This window comes from Amphibalanus amphitrite, unplaced genomic scaffold (genome assembly GCF_019059575.1).
Source record: "Amphibalanus amphitrite isolate SeventyFive unplaced genomic scaffold, NRLGWU_Aamphi_draft 000179F_arrow, whole genome shotgun sequence".
NCBI lineage: Eukaryota > Metazoa > Arthropoda > Thecostraca > Balanomorpha > Balanidae > Amphibalanus > Amphibalanus amphitrite.
The window spans coordinates 868,643-884,591 of record NW_024881674.1 but is presented as its reverse complement, the minus strand read 5'-3'; the positions used below and the strand labels follow the sequence as shown (position 1 = coordinate 884,591).

Below are 15,949 nucleotides of genomic sequence, written 5' to 3'. Positions count from 1 at the left end.
CCTCCCCTCTCCCCTCCTCCTCTCCCTCTCCCTCTCCCTTCCCCTATCCCTCTCTCCCTCTCCCTCTCCCTCTCCCTCTCCCTCTCCCTCTCCCTTCCCTCTCCCTCTCCCTCTCCCTCTCCCTCTCCCTCTCCCTCTCCCTCTCCCTCTCCCTCTCCCTCTCCCTCTCCCTCTCCCTCTCCCTCTCCCTCTCCCTCTCCCTCCTCTCCCTCTCCCTCTCCCTCTCCCTCTCCCTCCCCTCTCTCTGTATGTCTTTCATGAGTCATGTCGAAATCCACATGGTCTTGGTTTGCGTAAGTGAATTTCAAGCACCTTGATAACAATGCCATGGGTACCCTGTTTTCACTATCCACCAATTTATATACTCCCCCTACCCTCACAGGGCAAAGCTGGGATCACTTGTACTGGGGAAAGTGTATAGCTTTGGCAAATTTCAAATTTCATAGCTTGCAAATTTCATAATTTCATAGCTTTGGCTTTATTCAGCAAAAAAGGCAATTCACCCTACCTGCAACAAAAAGCAGGTGTTTTAGGCATTTACCTTATCAAGCAGCATGTGAAACTCATGCATACCCATTCAACAATCACCACATTCTCTCCTTTACAGAATAGACAGGTGAGCCAAAAAAGACACAGATCCACACACAATGTACAATTAGTACAAGATTAGCGCAACATATGATAGTGATCAGTGATGGGTAACATTTTACTCTTCCCAGTGGGATGGGTCATGGGGTTCATCTGCTGCAGAACACAACTGAATCTGTGATGGCTCAGAGTCAGGTCAGGGACAGGATGCCCATTGCCCAATCACAAGACCCTTGAGTGAGACTGTCCTTTGGCTCCTGATTCACTGTCAAGTGTCAGTGGTACTTCAGAACCATAGCAATGAGGCTAGAGGGCCAGAGGCACTAAGGTCTGCAGCATCAGCAGACAGCTCTGCCTTTATCAGCATTTTGATCAGACAGTGGAGCATCACCACAGGCCACAAGGGTCCAGATCATGCACAGAACTAGTGGACTCTTCCATTTCCATCCCAGAAACGAACGTGAACAAACTGAGTGTCTCGAGCAACTCCAACCCTTCTACCAAAGGATCATACTCCGAGAGACAGACATGTCATTTCAGCAGCACAGATCCTGTCGACATCAGCCAAGAGGGGACAAAGCACCCACTCGTAGAGTGACGACTGTACACAAGCAAGCGCTCGCGAGGGGTGATGTTAGTAGACGTGCTTAGCGGTGATTGAATAGGGGGCAAGGCGCCTTGCAGGACCTGGACCATCTACCACTGCTGTACCGGAGACCATGGGATCTTAAAGCGAGGGTAACGGCCTTCCATATGACGCCGTTATGTCTCACACTGGCCGTTACCGCGGGGATAATACGGTGTAGTGTAGCTGCAAGCGACACCGCTACTGCTGAGGAACCGACGCAGCTCAGCCAATATGAGGGCCGCTCCCCTGTTTGAATGAATGTAGAGCCGGCATGCCGAAGATCGCGAACATCTTATAAAGGCACGAGATGACCGTGGCGGTCGGTCATATCCGCGCATGGGAACGCAAAGGGAAAGTGTGAAAACTCGTCAGCGACAAAGAATAGATAGCGATTGATTATGGCACGACGTCGGAAGAAGGCCCCTGAAGCCTATGTTGAGACTCTCAACGGGCTAGGCAGTCTTGATTGAGTGAGCTTGAAGCAGTCTGTGAAACCTTTGTTCTCACCCAGCGCAAGTTTGGCATGAAGAACTGACTTTGGACGTTATCAAAGGAAAATGGCAGGCTGCAAGAACGGATGAGGTGTACCATCTAGGTAACGGCGGGGTAGCAGAGAGAGTTGTGGGCTCCACCAGGGTATCGGAGCTAAACGTCGCACAGTACGCTCTTGAGAAGTCATCGGCCGGGAGGTTTTCTGCCCCTCGAACTTCGAAGTTGAGGGGGGTTTGGCTGCAACCGGTTTGCAGTCAGGAGAAAGGCTGGCCAACAACGAAAGTGGGGGAACAGAGAGGGTCGCTAGTCCATAGACACTTAGTGGCGGTTTCTGCCTCATAAACTGAACCGTTACACTGCCTGTGCTGTCACATGAAATCCTGTCCCAAGATGAGGTCACAACACGGGGTTGGCAGGACCGACAGTTTTACAGCTGAGTAGGTAGGTACACGCCTAACCATAGGGGGTAAGGTCGACCAGGCAATAGCGGAGTGTTTGAACCGAAAGAACAGTGGCGGCCAACGATAGTGTTTGGCCGATGACGCACATGCAGGCTATGTTCATGGACAAGAGACTGGCCTATAAAGCTCTCGGAGCTACCAGTAACCAGCAGCACAGTCGCACTATAGCCATCAACACGAACACTGACGCTAGCATCAGACAGAACACCAGCAGAAACAGAGGCCACAGCAGACAATACAAGACCACTGAAGGCCGCTAAAAATCGGCCATTACCAACAATCGACGAAACGAAATAAAATTTACTAATAATGTATGTAAAATTGATGTAGAAGAAGCTACAGAAAATGTCAAGGCGATCCGCGCATTGCTGGTTCTCTGAACAATCGAGAACAGTCAACTGGGGGGGGGGGGGAGATGAGAAGGGGGTGTTTGACAATTAACACCCCATTCAGTCAATAGTGGATCCGGTGCTGAAATTGAGATTGCATTCAGCTGTCCGATACACGAAGTGAGCTTGTGCCTCTTTGTTTGAGCTAGATATCCATTGCAACCCACTCTGCGGTAGCCTATCCGGTGCCATTGCCACACTTTGACGTGCAATATCTATCCGCTTTCCATCCGTTTCGAGCTCGCGGGGCTTCTGGTCTGTTCGTTGAGTCGCTGGTCATATGTGCTCGGTCGTCACCCTGCAATGGCAATGCAGTCCCGCCCCCTACCGGGCTCTGCAGTTCTCTGTGCTCACAACTGGCGTGAGGGATGTATACTCCCCCCCCCCCCCTCGTTCATGCTGACTCAGCGTGTGAGGTGAGCGGCGGTCCTGTCAGCAGGCGGAGTGAGGAGGGAGGAGGGACGAGGTCGAGTGGGACCCGAGGCCTGGCGGCGGGCCCGCAGTTGTGCAGGAGACGGGACCGGGCTCGTACCACCGCAGCGTGAAAGGTGAGATGTTACTCAATTGGACGCTCGTTGGAGCTGGCTGTGTGGCCAAGTGGTGGTTAACCTCTGTGATGAGATGTTATTGGTATCTGGTCCATCTGGTCCTCGTTGTCGCATGTGTGCCAGTTGACTGCCTGATATCCCCAAACTCGGTCTACAAAACAGCAAACAGCGATATGGGTTTACTGTGAAATGATAATTCATGGTTTTTGCTCAAACTTACCCGTTAGTAGGACCAATGGTTGAAAGCTTTCGAAGATTCGCATTGCCACATATATCTGCCTATTTTGATCAATGACGTCTTCCTTCTGAGACGTGGCACGAAGCATTCGGAAGAAGAAACATTATTGCATCGGCCCTTTGGGGTAAGCCTGACCAATTTTGAGGTCCCACGTCCGTTATAGGATGATGTAGATATTGATATTACTGCAATGCTGGCTTCTGAGCTCCCACATCCTTAGGATGATGTATTGATGTCGCTGATATACCGCCGCAGTGTCCTGGCTCATGACGCTCCTACCGTACGTAATAGGCCTTTCCAGACACATGTCTGTGCCGCAGATTGCAGAATGCAGCTAACACAGACCGTTAGCTGCACTCTGCCAGGCTGTCGCCACAGCCTACATTCTGTGACGACTTCATGAGTCCAAACTTCAAAGTACGGGTGGTTGTCTGAGCGCGGCTCTGTGGAGGCCACTGAGGGGAACGCGCCGCTGTCAGGCGAAAGGTCACCGCGCTACCGTGTTTGTCTCGTGACTGCGGACGTGTCAGCCCACAGTGAGACTTTGGCATTTGCGCTGAGCTGATCAGTTTATTGGTCAGGACGGTATTTTGTGGCATTAAACGTCTGAGCTTTCTCAACGGAGTCTATTGCCGTCCGCTGATGGACAAGTAGTTTTGATAAATATGTATTTCTTTTTCCAGGGAACCTAACGATATTTCACCATGAAGTTGAAAGTTAATGCCAAGCTTTTGCCTATAAAGGCATTTTACTTTTTCTTCTTTGGTGGTAAGTCCTTTTAAACTGTTTATCGAACATTAGTTAATTTGCTGTAATTACCTCAAGAAATAATATATAGGTTGTAATGGGAAGGGATTTAAATTCATTACAGCGTTATCACCTCCACTTTTCCTCTGACAGGTTGCATCTCGCGCATTGGCTGCCATTGCAGTGTCATCACTGTAAACTGTTGCGTATCTTGCCTTGTATGCCCTCGCTGGTTACCTTGAATATGAGTCAGCCGTGACCCCTACACACCTGTGTTTGTTGGTGTTTTTGTGTGTCTGTGTTTGCGCTACGTCTGTGCTGTCGCCGGCGGCAGGTGTGGCGCCGATCCTGCCGTTCCTGCCGGTGTACGCCCGCCAGCTGGGTATCTCGGAGGTCGGTGTGGGCGCGGTGTATGTCGTCCTGCCTGTCGTGGCGGCGCTGATGCGACCAGTGGTGGGCGCTATCGCCGACGCCACCCACCGGCACAAGCTGGTGTTCTTCTGCCTGCTGGTGGTCACCACGGTCGGCTACATCACGCTGAATTTCCTGCCGGCCGCGCCGCCGGCGCCGCTGGCCGCCGCCGTGCAGCTCAAGTGCGGCCCGGCGGCGTTTGTGAAGCAGTGTGCTGACCGCGAGGCGCACTGCCACGCCGCCCGGCTAACGGCCGCCGCCGGAGCCCGGAACGACACGGTCCGGTGCGAGCTGCACTGTGACCGCTGGCCCGACTGCGGCACGCAGAGCGACTGGTGCCGGCCGGCCGGCGGCCAGCTGCCGCTGCAGCTCAACCTGTCCGCCCTGGACGTGGAGGGTCTCTGTCTGTACCTGCCGCTGAAGGACGTACCGGTGAACGGCACGGTAACGCACTACCCGGCCTGTGTGGACCCCGAGACGACCAACTGCAGTCTGAGCTGCGCCGACCGGCCACTGATGAAGCTGCTGAACGGCCGGCCGGTGGACGCCAGCGCCTACTACCAGACGAGCCAGTTCTGGGTGTTCTTGGTGTTCCTGATACTCGCCTGGGACGGCACCTCCATCACCATACCGCTGGCTGATACTATTGCCTTCAAACTGCTCGGTGAGTTGCGCCGGCCTCCCCTCCCTCCCAACGGTGGCGGACGGCGTGAACCTTTCCTCCTCTCTTGCCCACCCTGGAATGACAAACGTAGTGAGCTGTTCCTACATGACCTGCAGTTGTAAACACGTTGTAAGTCATGTCTGTCTTGACATGAGACATGGGACGGGAACTGTCATAACATATGCTAAACAAGCGGTGATGACAAAGGGACACTCGAATGTCGTTTGTTATTGTCCTCGTCTGTCCATCTTGTTCCATGTTACGAGTATAGGTGACATGTAGACACGGTTTATCATAACACCCCTGTCACAACGTGATGAATAATGGATCACCAGTCACCGGTATCCATTAAAGATGGATCTATTCGTCTCGAGGTGGCTACTGGCTGATTTCTTTTCACATTCATAAGTCAGGCTCATCAAGCAAGGCTACAACGACGTCGAACCCGACGTCTGACCCCCCCCCCCCTGGCGACCCCCCCCCCCCCCTCTGTGCACAGATGACCCGTCCAAGTACGGCTACCAGCGCGTGTGGGGCTCCTTCGGCTGGGGCATCTTCAGCTTCCTGGCCGGGTACCTGGTGGATGTGGCCAGCCGGAACAGCGACACTAAGGATTACTCGCCGGCCTTCTACCTCCTCATCGGCATGATGGTGAGACTTAGTGACCTGTGGGACAGCTGGTACTATCTGCACAGCGTACTTCAGTTGAGGTGATTTGCATTCAGTATGAATTTTTTAGACGTAGACGCCGATATCATTATATTAACACTCACTGACTGACGGGACCTGTGACCCACTCACTGGTGAATGTTCCATCTCACTGTCCCCTTTACGCGCTCAGCCGGTAAGTAGGTCCGTGCTGGTACGGCTCTCGTTAGATTAAGCGGTAGGTTTTGCCCTTTTACATTTCCGGTTATATCTCAGAAACTAATCGATCTACGATGAAGCCATTTTATACGATCATGGCAGGCTTGTGAACGAAGAAATCGATCGCATCTTCAACACTTACAAGCTTATGACGACGAAGATATAGCCTGAAGTACACAAAATTTCATAGGTGCAAAACCTGCCGCTAAAACCCGCGAGACCTGTACAACTGTATCTGTCCCAGCCAACTCTGAGTTAACCCTCCCTGGCCTGCCCTCTGTAGGTGTTGAATATGATGGCCTGCACCAAGCTGCACGTCTCGGCACTGAAGGAGGCCCGGCCGCGGTTCCTGGCCGGCCTGGGCGCGCTGCTGGTTCGTCCGGCCGTGGTTCTGTTTGTGCTCAGCTGCTGCGTGGTGGGAACCATGACCGGACTCCTGTGGACGTTCTTCTTCCTGTGAGTTACTAGTCGGGGAGTGTGAGACGTGCTGCTACCGTACTGTGATATTTGGAGGCTAGAAGTTGCTGATGTTAGAATATGGAAAATGACGGTGATTCGTCTTTATGTAGAGCGCGCCAGTAGTGGAGTTTCTGTAGTCAACAATGTAATCATGAATATTGTTTGTAACGACTCTTCCAGTTCAACCCTCATTTTCCTTTTAGCGATTCATTCACCAGCTGCCACTTTTTCCATCATACGTTTTTGCGTAATGCATTTTCTACTCACTAACCTAGCGCCCTCCCTACTATACAGCCACCTGCAGGACGTGGCGTTGGCCTGGGACTGCTCTGCCTTCGAGTGGATTAGTCTGGTCTCGGGCCTCACGCTGCTCGTGCAGTGCTTCCTCGGAGAGGTGCCTTTCTTCTTCATCTCCGGTAAGAGATCGAAATCACCGCAGTTCCCGTAATTATGGTTTGAATTGAAATGTAGTATCCCTCGAGAATGCATTGCAATTTATCGTCAACAGGAATAGGTCGTCAGCAATAATACAACTATGTTCCGACCTCCCCAACCTCACGCGTTCTCTTTCCCCTTGCAGGCTGGGTGATCCGTAAGCTGGGTCACGTGTACACCCAGACCGTGGTCTTGCTGGCCTTCGGCGTCCGCTTCCTGCTCTACTCGCTGCTGAAGAACCCGTGGGTCGTGCTGCCGATCGAACTGCTGAATGGGCTGACCTTCGGTCTGTTCTACGCCAACATGGTCGGCTACGCCTGCGCCGTCGCTCCGCCCGGTAAGACACAGACAGGGAGCGACGGGGTGCCGGAGGGAGAGGATATATCTGTCTGGATATTTGGAAAGGCTTTCGCGCTGTCGGTTTTGTCCAGGACGGGGGGGGGGGGGCATTGAGGGGTCGACATGTCCACGTTGTTTTAGGATGTTCATTGTTGTCGAACTTTATTTGGCCCTGCCAGATCCGCTGAAGAAACTGGATTTACCGGTTGTTAGCATAATCTGTGCAGCTTTTGGGGAGTCGCCGCTGAACGTTGGAGAGGGTCTGGCCTGAGTGTTTGCGGTGTTTCCAAACCAGGGCCGGTGATCTTTGACATTTATTTTGCAGAGATTGGTCGGAACTATTTACTAGCGTACCACTGCTGCCGTCAATTACGGCGTCTAAATGCTGCCGTGCTAAATCGGAGCTGTCCACTGACATACCCCCATACCCCCAGGCATAACCGCCACGCGACAGGGCCAGGTCGGGGCTGTTAATTGACGTATCCATCCTATTCTCAGGCATGACAGCCACACTGCAGGACCTGGTCAGAGCTGTCCACTGACGTACCACTCCATACTCCCTGGCATAACCGCCACACTGCAGGACCCGATCGGAGCTGTTCACTGACACACCCTTTCTACCCCCAGGCATGACGGCCACGCTGCAGGGCCTGGTCGGAGCTGTTAATTGACGTATCCATCCTATTCTCAGGTATGACAGCCACACTGCAGGACCTGGTCAGAGCTGTTCACCGACATACTCTTTCTACCCCCAGGCATGACGGCCACGCTGCAGGGCCTGGTCGGAGCGTCGTTCGAGTGTGTCGGCGTGGCGATCGGCAGCGGCTTCGGCGGCATCCTGTACGGCTCAGTCGGCGGCGCCATGATGTTCCGGGTAAGTATGGAGCGAAGTCGGCTCTCTACTCGTGATCACAAAGAAGAGGAAAGAATACAACACCCGCTCTTTTTGTGATTTTCAGCATTGTTCCGTGGCTCCAGACCAGGTCCATGCCTGATCTTGGATGGGCAGTTATTACAGTCTGACTTGGGGATTTGGGAATTGGGTCTTTATTGACACGCTTTATGAGGGCTCTGAAACTAATTTCTGCTGATCCCGCCTCTCCCAGTCCCATATTTTTCAATCAAAACCTGACAGCCCCCGTCTCCTCTGTCAGATATTCGGCCTGATCTCGGTGGCGGCGTCCGTTCTGTACGTGGTGCTCCACTGTATCACCAGCCGCTGGTGTCCCGAGCCGGCAAACTCCGGCTCCGACGCCGACCGGACGGCCACGCCGGACAGCATGCTGCGTGAGATGAAGCCCATGGACGGCCGGGCGGCGCCGGAGGGATCCGAGGCGCCTCTGGTGCCAGAAACACCCAACGGGGACGCCTAGACCGTGTGAGTGAGGGTGAAAGGGTGAGGGTGATTGTGACTGAATGTCGTGGTGTAGGTGTTCATTGTTTTCAGACACCATTTATCATGGTGACAACGTTTTAGTTCAAAGTCAACAACTCAGAGACGCTCATATTCACCAATGCGTGAAACAGTGCCGGCTTGTGGCGTTTGTTAGTCAACATCAGTGATATTTTCTCATTCCGTTCCAACCTTCAACACGACGCTGTTTTTTCTCACATGACAATGGTCTCCAAGATTGGAACGGAATTGGAGTCGCCCATCTTAGGGACGCTGAGCTTTACTTTACCGAAGTGATCAAATACATCTTTTGTAGAAAAGGATTATGTATTGTGTGGACCCATCCCCTAGTGAAACACATAAGGCAATCCCCAAAACAGGTACTGGCAATTGACATGGCCAAATAACACCCAAGGCACACGATAAACCCATAATTTGTATCACATGGCGGTGCGACTAGCGCACCTTGATTTTCTGTCCTCCCTCTACCCTGAACAGCATATGCCAGTAGAGCGCCAGCCAGCAGCAGACCACGCCCACTGCACAGTAGAGTGACGTCACCAGCAGCGGCAGGAACGGCCACCGGCCATCCAGGCCGAGCGCCCGGTGTCCAATGACGTCATACACGGCCACGGCCGCCAGACCGGCCAGGTAGCCGGTGTAGGCGCGGCTGGGCGGACCGGCGGCGGCCGGCAGCGCCTGCGCCGCGTACCCAGCGTGCAGGCCGGCCAGGAGCAGGCGCGCTGGCGCCTCTCGGCCGCCGAACAGCAGCGGGCCCAGCGAGACGTGAGCGGCCGCCGAGAGCAGCAGGTAGAGCCGCGCCTCCGGCCCGCTGCGCAGCGCCAGCACCGCCAGCGGCACCACCGCCAGCAGCACGGCCTTCTCGTGCACGTGCCAGCCCAGCAGGAACGAGCACAGCGCGCACTGGACCAGCGCGCGCAGGAAGGCGGCCGCGTCGGCCGGCCGGCGCCACAGGGTGACCAGGGCGGGCAGCATGGCGGCCGCGCTGAGCGCGAACGTAGCCGCCGGACGGACGGCCGGGAGCAGGGCGTGCTCCACGTCCTGTACCAGACCGCCGGTCATGGAGGCCGCCGCCGAGCCGGGCACCGACACACCGAGACGCCGCGCTGGCAGACAGAGACACACAGTTGTCAGACATAGAGACATTGAGTACCCGACAGGGAGACAGTCTACGATAGAAAATGAAGCTGCAGTGGGACAGATAAAGTAGGTAATCAAGGATGAAAGGATTTTGAAAAAGGGGTCAGGATCTACACACTCAAAATATGTTTAATGCGTCCCTAGCTTAAATTTGTCAATCCTTTTATACAAGACATCCAAACCGCCTAACATATAAGCAACCCTAATTGAGTGAAGTCCAAAGTTTTCGTGCCATATACCATTCAGCAATGCTGTCTATCCTATCACACCGATACTCACCGCCGAACACAGCGAGTTTGTCAGCCAGGTTGTAGAAAACCCAGAGGTTGGGAGCCCAGTAGGCGTGGCACAGTCCGCGTTTGAACGGGAACAGACGGGACACCAACTGCCGGACAGAGATGAACACGTTATAGACCCCAGATGAGACATGACGAGGAATTGGACACATATAACTAATAGACGGTGCCGTGGCGGTGCCATCAAGCCCGACCGAGGGAGGGCTGCTAGGTTCGAGAGTCACCGAACCAATTGACAGGAGGATGGATGAGGATGTCAGGGAGGAAGGGTGAGGTAGAGGGTTGCACCGATTTTGGCCGTCGGTTCACCGGTACTTCCTTCCCCCGAGTATCGGTACTTTCAACAGACTAAATAGCATACATGGCTCATATTGTGCTCGCAATGTGTCGAGCGTCAATCAAGAAAATACGGCATTTTTCAATTTTCACACCACTAACCTCAGTCGGAAGCTCAAAAAGATGCATCCCTCTTCACCCAAGCACCCACTCTCCGCTCTGCGACTAATTAGAGAAAATCTCCCAAACTCACCTGGGGCAGCTGACCGAGCGCGGCGAACGGCGCCAGGGACAGGCCGAACACACCCAGCACCACCAGACCCAGTTTGGCAGTGTTGGCGAGCTGCGGGCGCGGCAGCCAGCCACCGGCAGGGATCGTCACACAGTAGTTCCGCAACAGGAACACAAAGTAGGCCGGCGCCAGGTACAGGAAGATGTGCTTCATGTTCAGCAGCACCGTGAAGAAGAACGCCGACTTGAGGAAGCGGCCCTGCGGAGAGAGGTGCGAATGTATGAGAATCGCAGGCTAAACTCAGCATGGTTTACGACTTTGTCAGAAGTCACTTGACGTTAGCACAAGTTCCGTTCATGCGCGAGGGTGAAATAATAACGCGAACATATCTTTCGACGCAAACTTTACATTGATATTCGTCTGAATTTCTAGCATTAATCACAAGTACAACCTAGATTTAAAGCCATTATCATACTAACTATAACTCAGCTCCACATAACGACAACATTCAGTCTGTCTGACTCCCGTCCGGTCCCACCTGCGTCATGTGCGCGTAGCTGATGAGCAGCAGTCCGATCAGCAGGCCGTTGTACTGGAAGTGGATGTGATCCACCATAATGAGACCGGCGCTGCCCAGAGTCAGCGCCGCCAGTCGCACCCGGGGAGAGGTCAGGTAGGTGCCCTGGCCGGGGACAGTGTCCGCGCACCTGGAGGGTGAATACATCACACACTGATCAGAGCGTGTTAGGTAGGTCCCCTGGCCGGGTACAGTGTCCGCGCACCTAGAGAGGGACAGACAATAGTCACAGACGGGTCAAAAGGAGTCACGTAGGCCCCCTCACTGGACACGAGGTCTGTGCACATAGAAAGTGACCATATACTCAAAAGCCTACCAGAAAGAGGTCAAGTACCAGTAGCCCTGCTATACGGCTGTTGATTTTTCTATTAGTTGAAGATGGAAGCTGCTGCTCCTATGGGGGGGGGGAGGGGGGGCCATTCCCTGCTTACTTTTTGACGCCGACTAGAAGCACAAAGTCGCTAGCGATGACAGTCAGGCGTTGAAACAGGATCGTGGCTGGCGAGGCGTAATTGAGATTCTGCACCTCCAGCATTCTGCAACGTGACGTCGGCTCGGTCAGCGGGAAAAGCAAAGCAATCATTGATACCAGTAATTATTGACGTATAGGTAGGGGCATAGACCTCTGTATACCGAATACCGATGTCTATGGTAGGGGATATTTGCAGTTATAGTGATCAAACATTTCTTCATTTCCTCAATGTCGGTCACCAGCTTAGTTTGTCCGCTTAGCGGAATGACGCTTTCTGACTCAGAAAGCGTCCTGCGTAATTAAGCGTAACAAGCGTCCTTCCTAATTCTGAGCAGAAAGAGTTTTAGAATTCAGATCTGCACTCAATCATATGACGTTGTAGAATACACAAACTCAGTGCCAACGGTACCACAAGACCAAATTTTAACACCAAACATCCTATTTTGGCACAGAAATTCACTAATTAAAACCGAAACATATTTATCTGCACCACAATGATTGCATTCGACAAAACAGATGTCAGAACTGGAACAAATTGCCTCAATTCACCAGTATATTGAATCAGTGTTGTATAATCAGATTCAGAAATTCAAAAACAATATGCAGGGCGGAGTTTTAGCACTGGCCTGGGGTCGAAGAAGGCGGCCAGCTGCGAGAGGCAGTACTCGAACCAGGCGAACAGCGGCGGGTAGTCCAGCGTCCACTCTGACGTGCTCTCCGTGTACCATTGCTCCAGCGGCAGGGAGTGTGTGATGGCCAGCCAGTTACGGTGAACCTCAAAGTCCGTGCTGCGGCTGAAATGAGATTAATGACAGCGTCAGCCATAGCTCTAAATTACACTTAACTTTGTGTTTGATATCAAATGGCAGTTTGCATGACATGTCACGTTGAAGGAAACCACACTTAACAAAGCTATGTTGATATTTAAATATTTAATGCATAAGAAATGAAGAGCCACATTCACTGTAAAATGCCATTCACTCATGCCTTGTAAAAAGTCTAATGAGTGACATCCACAGACCAAGGCTTAATGTGTAAAATACTAATAGAGTCCTCATTTTCATATAGAGTCTAGGGATCCCTTCAAAGTAGCACATGAACTCTTTTCATGACATTTACATGTAGCACATCAACATCAACCATCGATGACAGAGCGGTTCAGTAGGTATACCCTGTATGGTTTTCTGCAAATAGTTATCTCCGGATTGAGTGAGCTGATCCGGCCTAGACTCGGCGCACCCTTCTCTTCACCTTTGAGACACAGTTCACTTTTTCTGACACAGCTTTTAGCTCACTTTCAGGGGTCATTGAGCTATAACGTCAAACTACGCAATTTTCGGCAGTAAGCGGCGATCTTTTTGTGATCTGGATATCGATACCTGCCATTAGTGTCGCGACGGAAGAGGGAAAGCAGGGCAACTCCCCCCAAGCTCCGACCAGGAACCACCCGTACCCCTAAGATCGATGCACATCCGATGAGATTTTGGGGTCGGGAAAAATGGGGGGGGTAATTTTCTGGAAATGGCTGCGAAATCGGAATCCGCCGAAGTTGCCAGTTGCAACCAGTCGGGGTCGGAGTTACCAAAATTTTTAAAGCTCTTTCAGATGCATGAACAGGATTTCCTCCATCCAGTTGTTTAGACCAATTTTTAAAACAGGTAAGAACATGACTGATGCAGGTAAAAAGCTGTTTATTCGATATTCACAATATCTCAATATATCACAATATATTCTGTGTCTCTGACCTGACCTGTGACTTTGCGAGGTCACCAGTATGGATTCAGATCAGGAACAATTAGCACATTCTCATGAAGAGCACTGAGTAACTACTTTTTCTGCAAAACCCAAACTCAATTTGGGAGGTAGCAAATGCCAGCAAGAATTAGCACAATGATCTTTACTTACTATGCCGGGATCAGGAGCAATTTCAAACAGCTGGTTAGAATAAATACTTCATAAATAGAGTCCATTCCTGAAATAAGAGAACGTTTGTTAATGGAAAACATTGTATTGATTTTTTCTTTTGATTCTATTGATCATTACTTATCCAAAGACAACAAAGTACCTATGACAATAATGTCTGTCAAGATTGTGTCTGTACAGGACCACAGCATTCCGCTGGCATAAGTTGCAGTGCAGACTGCAGATTAACAGCTTGTGGTGTGAAATTTGTGTGGATAGCTGTGAGCCCTTGGTGATACTGTGCTGAACTGCTGTGCTGGTGCAGCATTGTCTGAAAAATGATACACAGGAGACTTACAAGCTGACAGGATCGGCCAGAGAAAAAAAATAGTGATTTCCTCCATTTGCACCCCTTAAGAGCTGAAGAAACTCACCAAACAAAACATGAATTGAAAGAACACATCCTTCTATGGCTGAAAAGTGAGACCACACAACAATACTTACCTATGGTACTTCTGATTTATTAGCATGAAATTATTGCATCAACAATTTTCTGTTAATACATGGTTTATAATAATAATAATAATAATGATAATAAAAATACACTCTATTTCAATTTCGTTCCATCCATGAAACACGTGAGCACACACGGAACACACACCACATCACAACAGTCCCATACTTTGGACGTCAGTGCTCAATAATGCACTTTGACTGTGATGCAAACACATTTACAATATGGCATGAGCGCTGTTCACGGGCACCTGCGGTGACTGGGATAACTGTGGTAGATCTCAGGCTGTAAGTCACGCCCACTTGTGTATGCGTCATCATGCGTTCGTCTGCGGCGGCTGTGAAAATTTTGCGCCCAAGTAACATGAATGCGCAACTGCCGCACCACTTTGTATGACAAATGGTTCCTGCTGCCGCTGCGGTCGGATCGTTTCGACCGCAGGAGATGCAGGCGACCGCAGCCGACCGCAGCCGTATGACGTCACACCACCCACCCCATCCCCACTTTCAATGACGTCATTACCCGGCTGACCGCCGAGCCGCAGCTACCACAGCTACCGCAGGTGCCCGTGAACAGCACTCTGGTTTGTGACAATATGGCATGGTTTGACTCAATTTTGAGTCTACACTGCAAACTGCAAAATGAGGATAGGTACCTAACATCAAAAATTGAATTTCATTGCTGCTCAACGAAACACATGGCCCACATGGCTACAAACAGATTTCCATATTGTTCTAAAACCAATGCATGCAGCAGAGCACGAGGAATTTCAGCACAGCATGGGGAAATGAGCATGAGAGATAACTGACTGGTCATATACTTGCAAAAACAGGAAGCTTCAAAAACAAACTCACCTGAATCTTAAAACTCATTGACGGATGGGAATATGCAGCTCCACTCGTAAATACTAAATGCAACTTAATTCTGATCCCTCCGATTCCTCGAATAAACCCGAATAAACTCGAATAAAATCCCAATATCGATCCGCATTCCGCTTCAGCCTTGGGGGTTTCAGCGAATACAGCCAAGGCCTACAGCGAACGACTGAAGCGCTGTTCGGATTATGGGGATGCTGTCAATTTTGCCATATATGGTACATGCTTGCTAGCGTTTCTCGGCCTTTCATTGGTGCAAAGCTGGCTTCACGTTAAATTCGCCAATGAAAAGGCTTGAAAGCAGAAAGTATGCTAATCAGCCAAAGAGATCGAACAAAATTCGTCACCTGTCTTGCGCCACGTCACGAAACTCTTGCGCCCTATTTGCAATCATGACTTCCATTAAAACACTGTACAAAACACGAGTCAACCCATTATTTGCCCATCATAATCGTCTAAATTGAAGCAATGTGACCAAATGGCGAACGAGGCTATCGTCTATCGACCTATACTTGTCTTCATTTAGGTCAATGATATGACCTCCCTGGTTTAAATTAAACTATTTTACGCTTCTTGGTCTAGGATCTAGTTACTTACATACCTACCTATCATAGGTAGTAGGCACGTTTTTTTTCGGACCATAAAAGCGTAAACGTTGCCGTGGGTCTCCACTCATAAATTATCTTGAAATCTGAGAAGGCACGCTCTGCAATATAGTTAGACCTTGGTTGCCTTGGTTGAAATATAACTAAGTTTTTGGCCTCGCGGGGTTCTCATTGATCGTATCGCAAAAATAGCGTCAGATAATTCTCCGTTACTAAATTTCTGGCTAGTATTTTTGTGCATTTTGTCGGTCCAATATGGTCTTATTTTATTAGGCATAGAGTTCAACTGTGAAATCGAGCAGTGACCTTCACCGTCTTCACTCTTCGCTCTTGAAACCCCGACTTCAGTGCACTGTCACACTCCCAACCAAAGACGAAAC

General features: G+C 51.0%; 2 protein-coding genes across 6 annotated transcripts; one reads left to right on the top strand and one right to left on the bottom strand.

The window, feature by feature from the left end:
- The first annotated feature begins 642 nt into the window (after positions 1-642).
- LOC122383983 (major facilitator superfamily domain-containing protein 6-like) lies at positions 643-8,982 on the top strand. The gene is made up of 9 exons (XM_043370883.1): positions 643-3,106; positions 4,028-4,112; positions 4,426-5,166; positions 5,666-5,817; positions 6,317-6,489; positions 6,787-6,908; positions 7,073-7,264; positions 8,022-8,140; positions 8,421-8,982. The coding sequence occupies exons 2-9, from the start codon at positions 4,049-4,051 to the stop codon at positions 8,637-8,639; spliced, it is 1,782 nt and encodes a 593-aa protein (XP_043226818.1). The 5' UTR covers positions 643-3,106; positions 4,028-4,048; the 3' UTR covers positions 8,640-8,982.
- LOC122383984 (probable dolichyl pyrophosphate Glc1Man9GlcNAc2 alpha-1,3-glucosyltransferase) lies at positions 8,966-15,136 on the bottom strand. Of its 5 annotated transcripts, none has more exons than XM_043370884.1 (8): positions 14,944-15,136; positions 13,579-13,645; positions 12,300-12,467; positions 11,633-11,737; positions 11,163-11,331; positions 10,646-10,882; positions 10,100-10,205; positions 8,966-9,786 (listed from the first exon to the last, which is right to left on the bottom strand). In XM_043370884.1, exons 2-8 carry the CDS (start codon positions 13,641-13,643, stop codon positions 9,116-9,118), a joined length of 1,521 nt encoding a protein of 506 aa, XP_043226819.1. In that variant the 5' UTR covers positions 13,644-13,645; positions 14,944-15,136; the 3' UTR covers positions 8,966-9,115. The 5 variants fall into 5 exon arrangements, with proteins under 5 accessions (XP_043226819.1, XP_043226823.1, XP_043226821.1 ...); XM_043370888.1 differs by lacking the exon at positions 14,944-15,136 and adding an exon at positions 14,080-14,341; XM_043370886.1 differs by lacking the exon at positions 14,944-15,136 and adding an exon at positions 14,311-14,337.
- Positions 15,137-15,949: the final 813 nt, after the last annotated feature.

Coding starts and splice junctions, on each gene's coding strand:
- LOC122383983 (XM_043370883.1), top strand. CDS start 4,049: ATGAAGTTGAAAGTTAATGCCAAGCTTTTGCCTATAAAGGCATTTTAC. Junction 5,167..5,665: donor TATTGCCTTCAAACTGCTCG/GTGAGTTGCGCC, acceptor CTCTGTGCACAG/ATGACCCGTCCAAGTACGGC. Junction 6,909..7,072: donor GCCTTTCTTCTTCATCTCCG/GTAAGAGATCGA, acceptor TTCCCCTTGCAG/GCTGGGTGATCCGTAAGCTG.
- LOC122383984 (XM_043370884.1), bottom strand. CDS start 13,643: ATGGACTCTATTTATGAAGTATTTATTCTAACCAGCTGTTTGAAATTG. Junction 12,468..13,578: donor TTGCTCCTGATCCCGGCATA/GTAAGTAAAGAT, acceptor ATCTCATTTCAG/CCGCAGCACGGACTTTGAGG. Junction 10,206..10,645: donor CGCTCGGTCAGCTGCCCCAG/GTGAGTTTGGGA, acceptor TCTGTCCGGCAG/TTGGTGTCCCGTCTGTTCCC.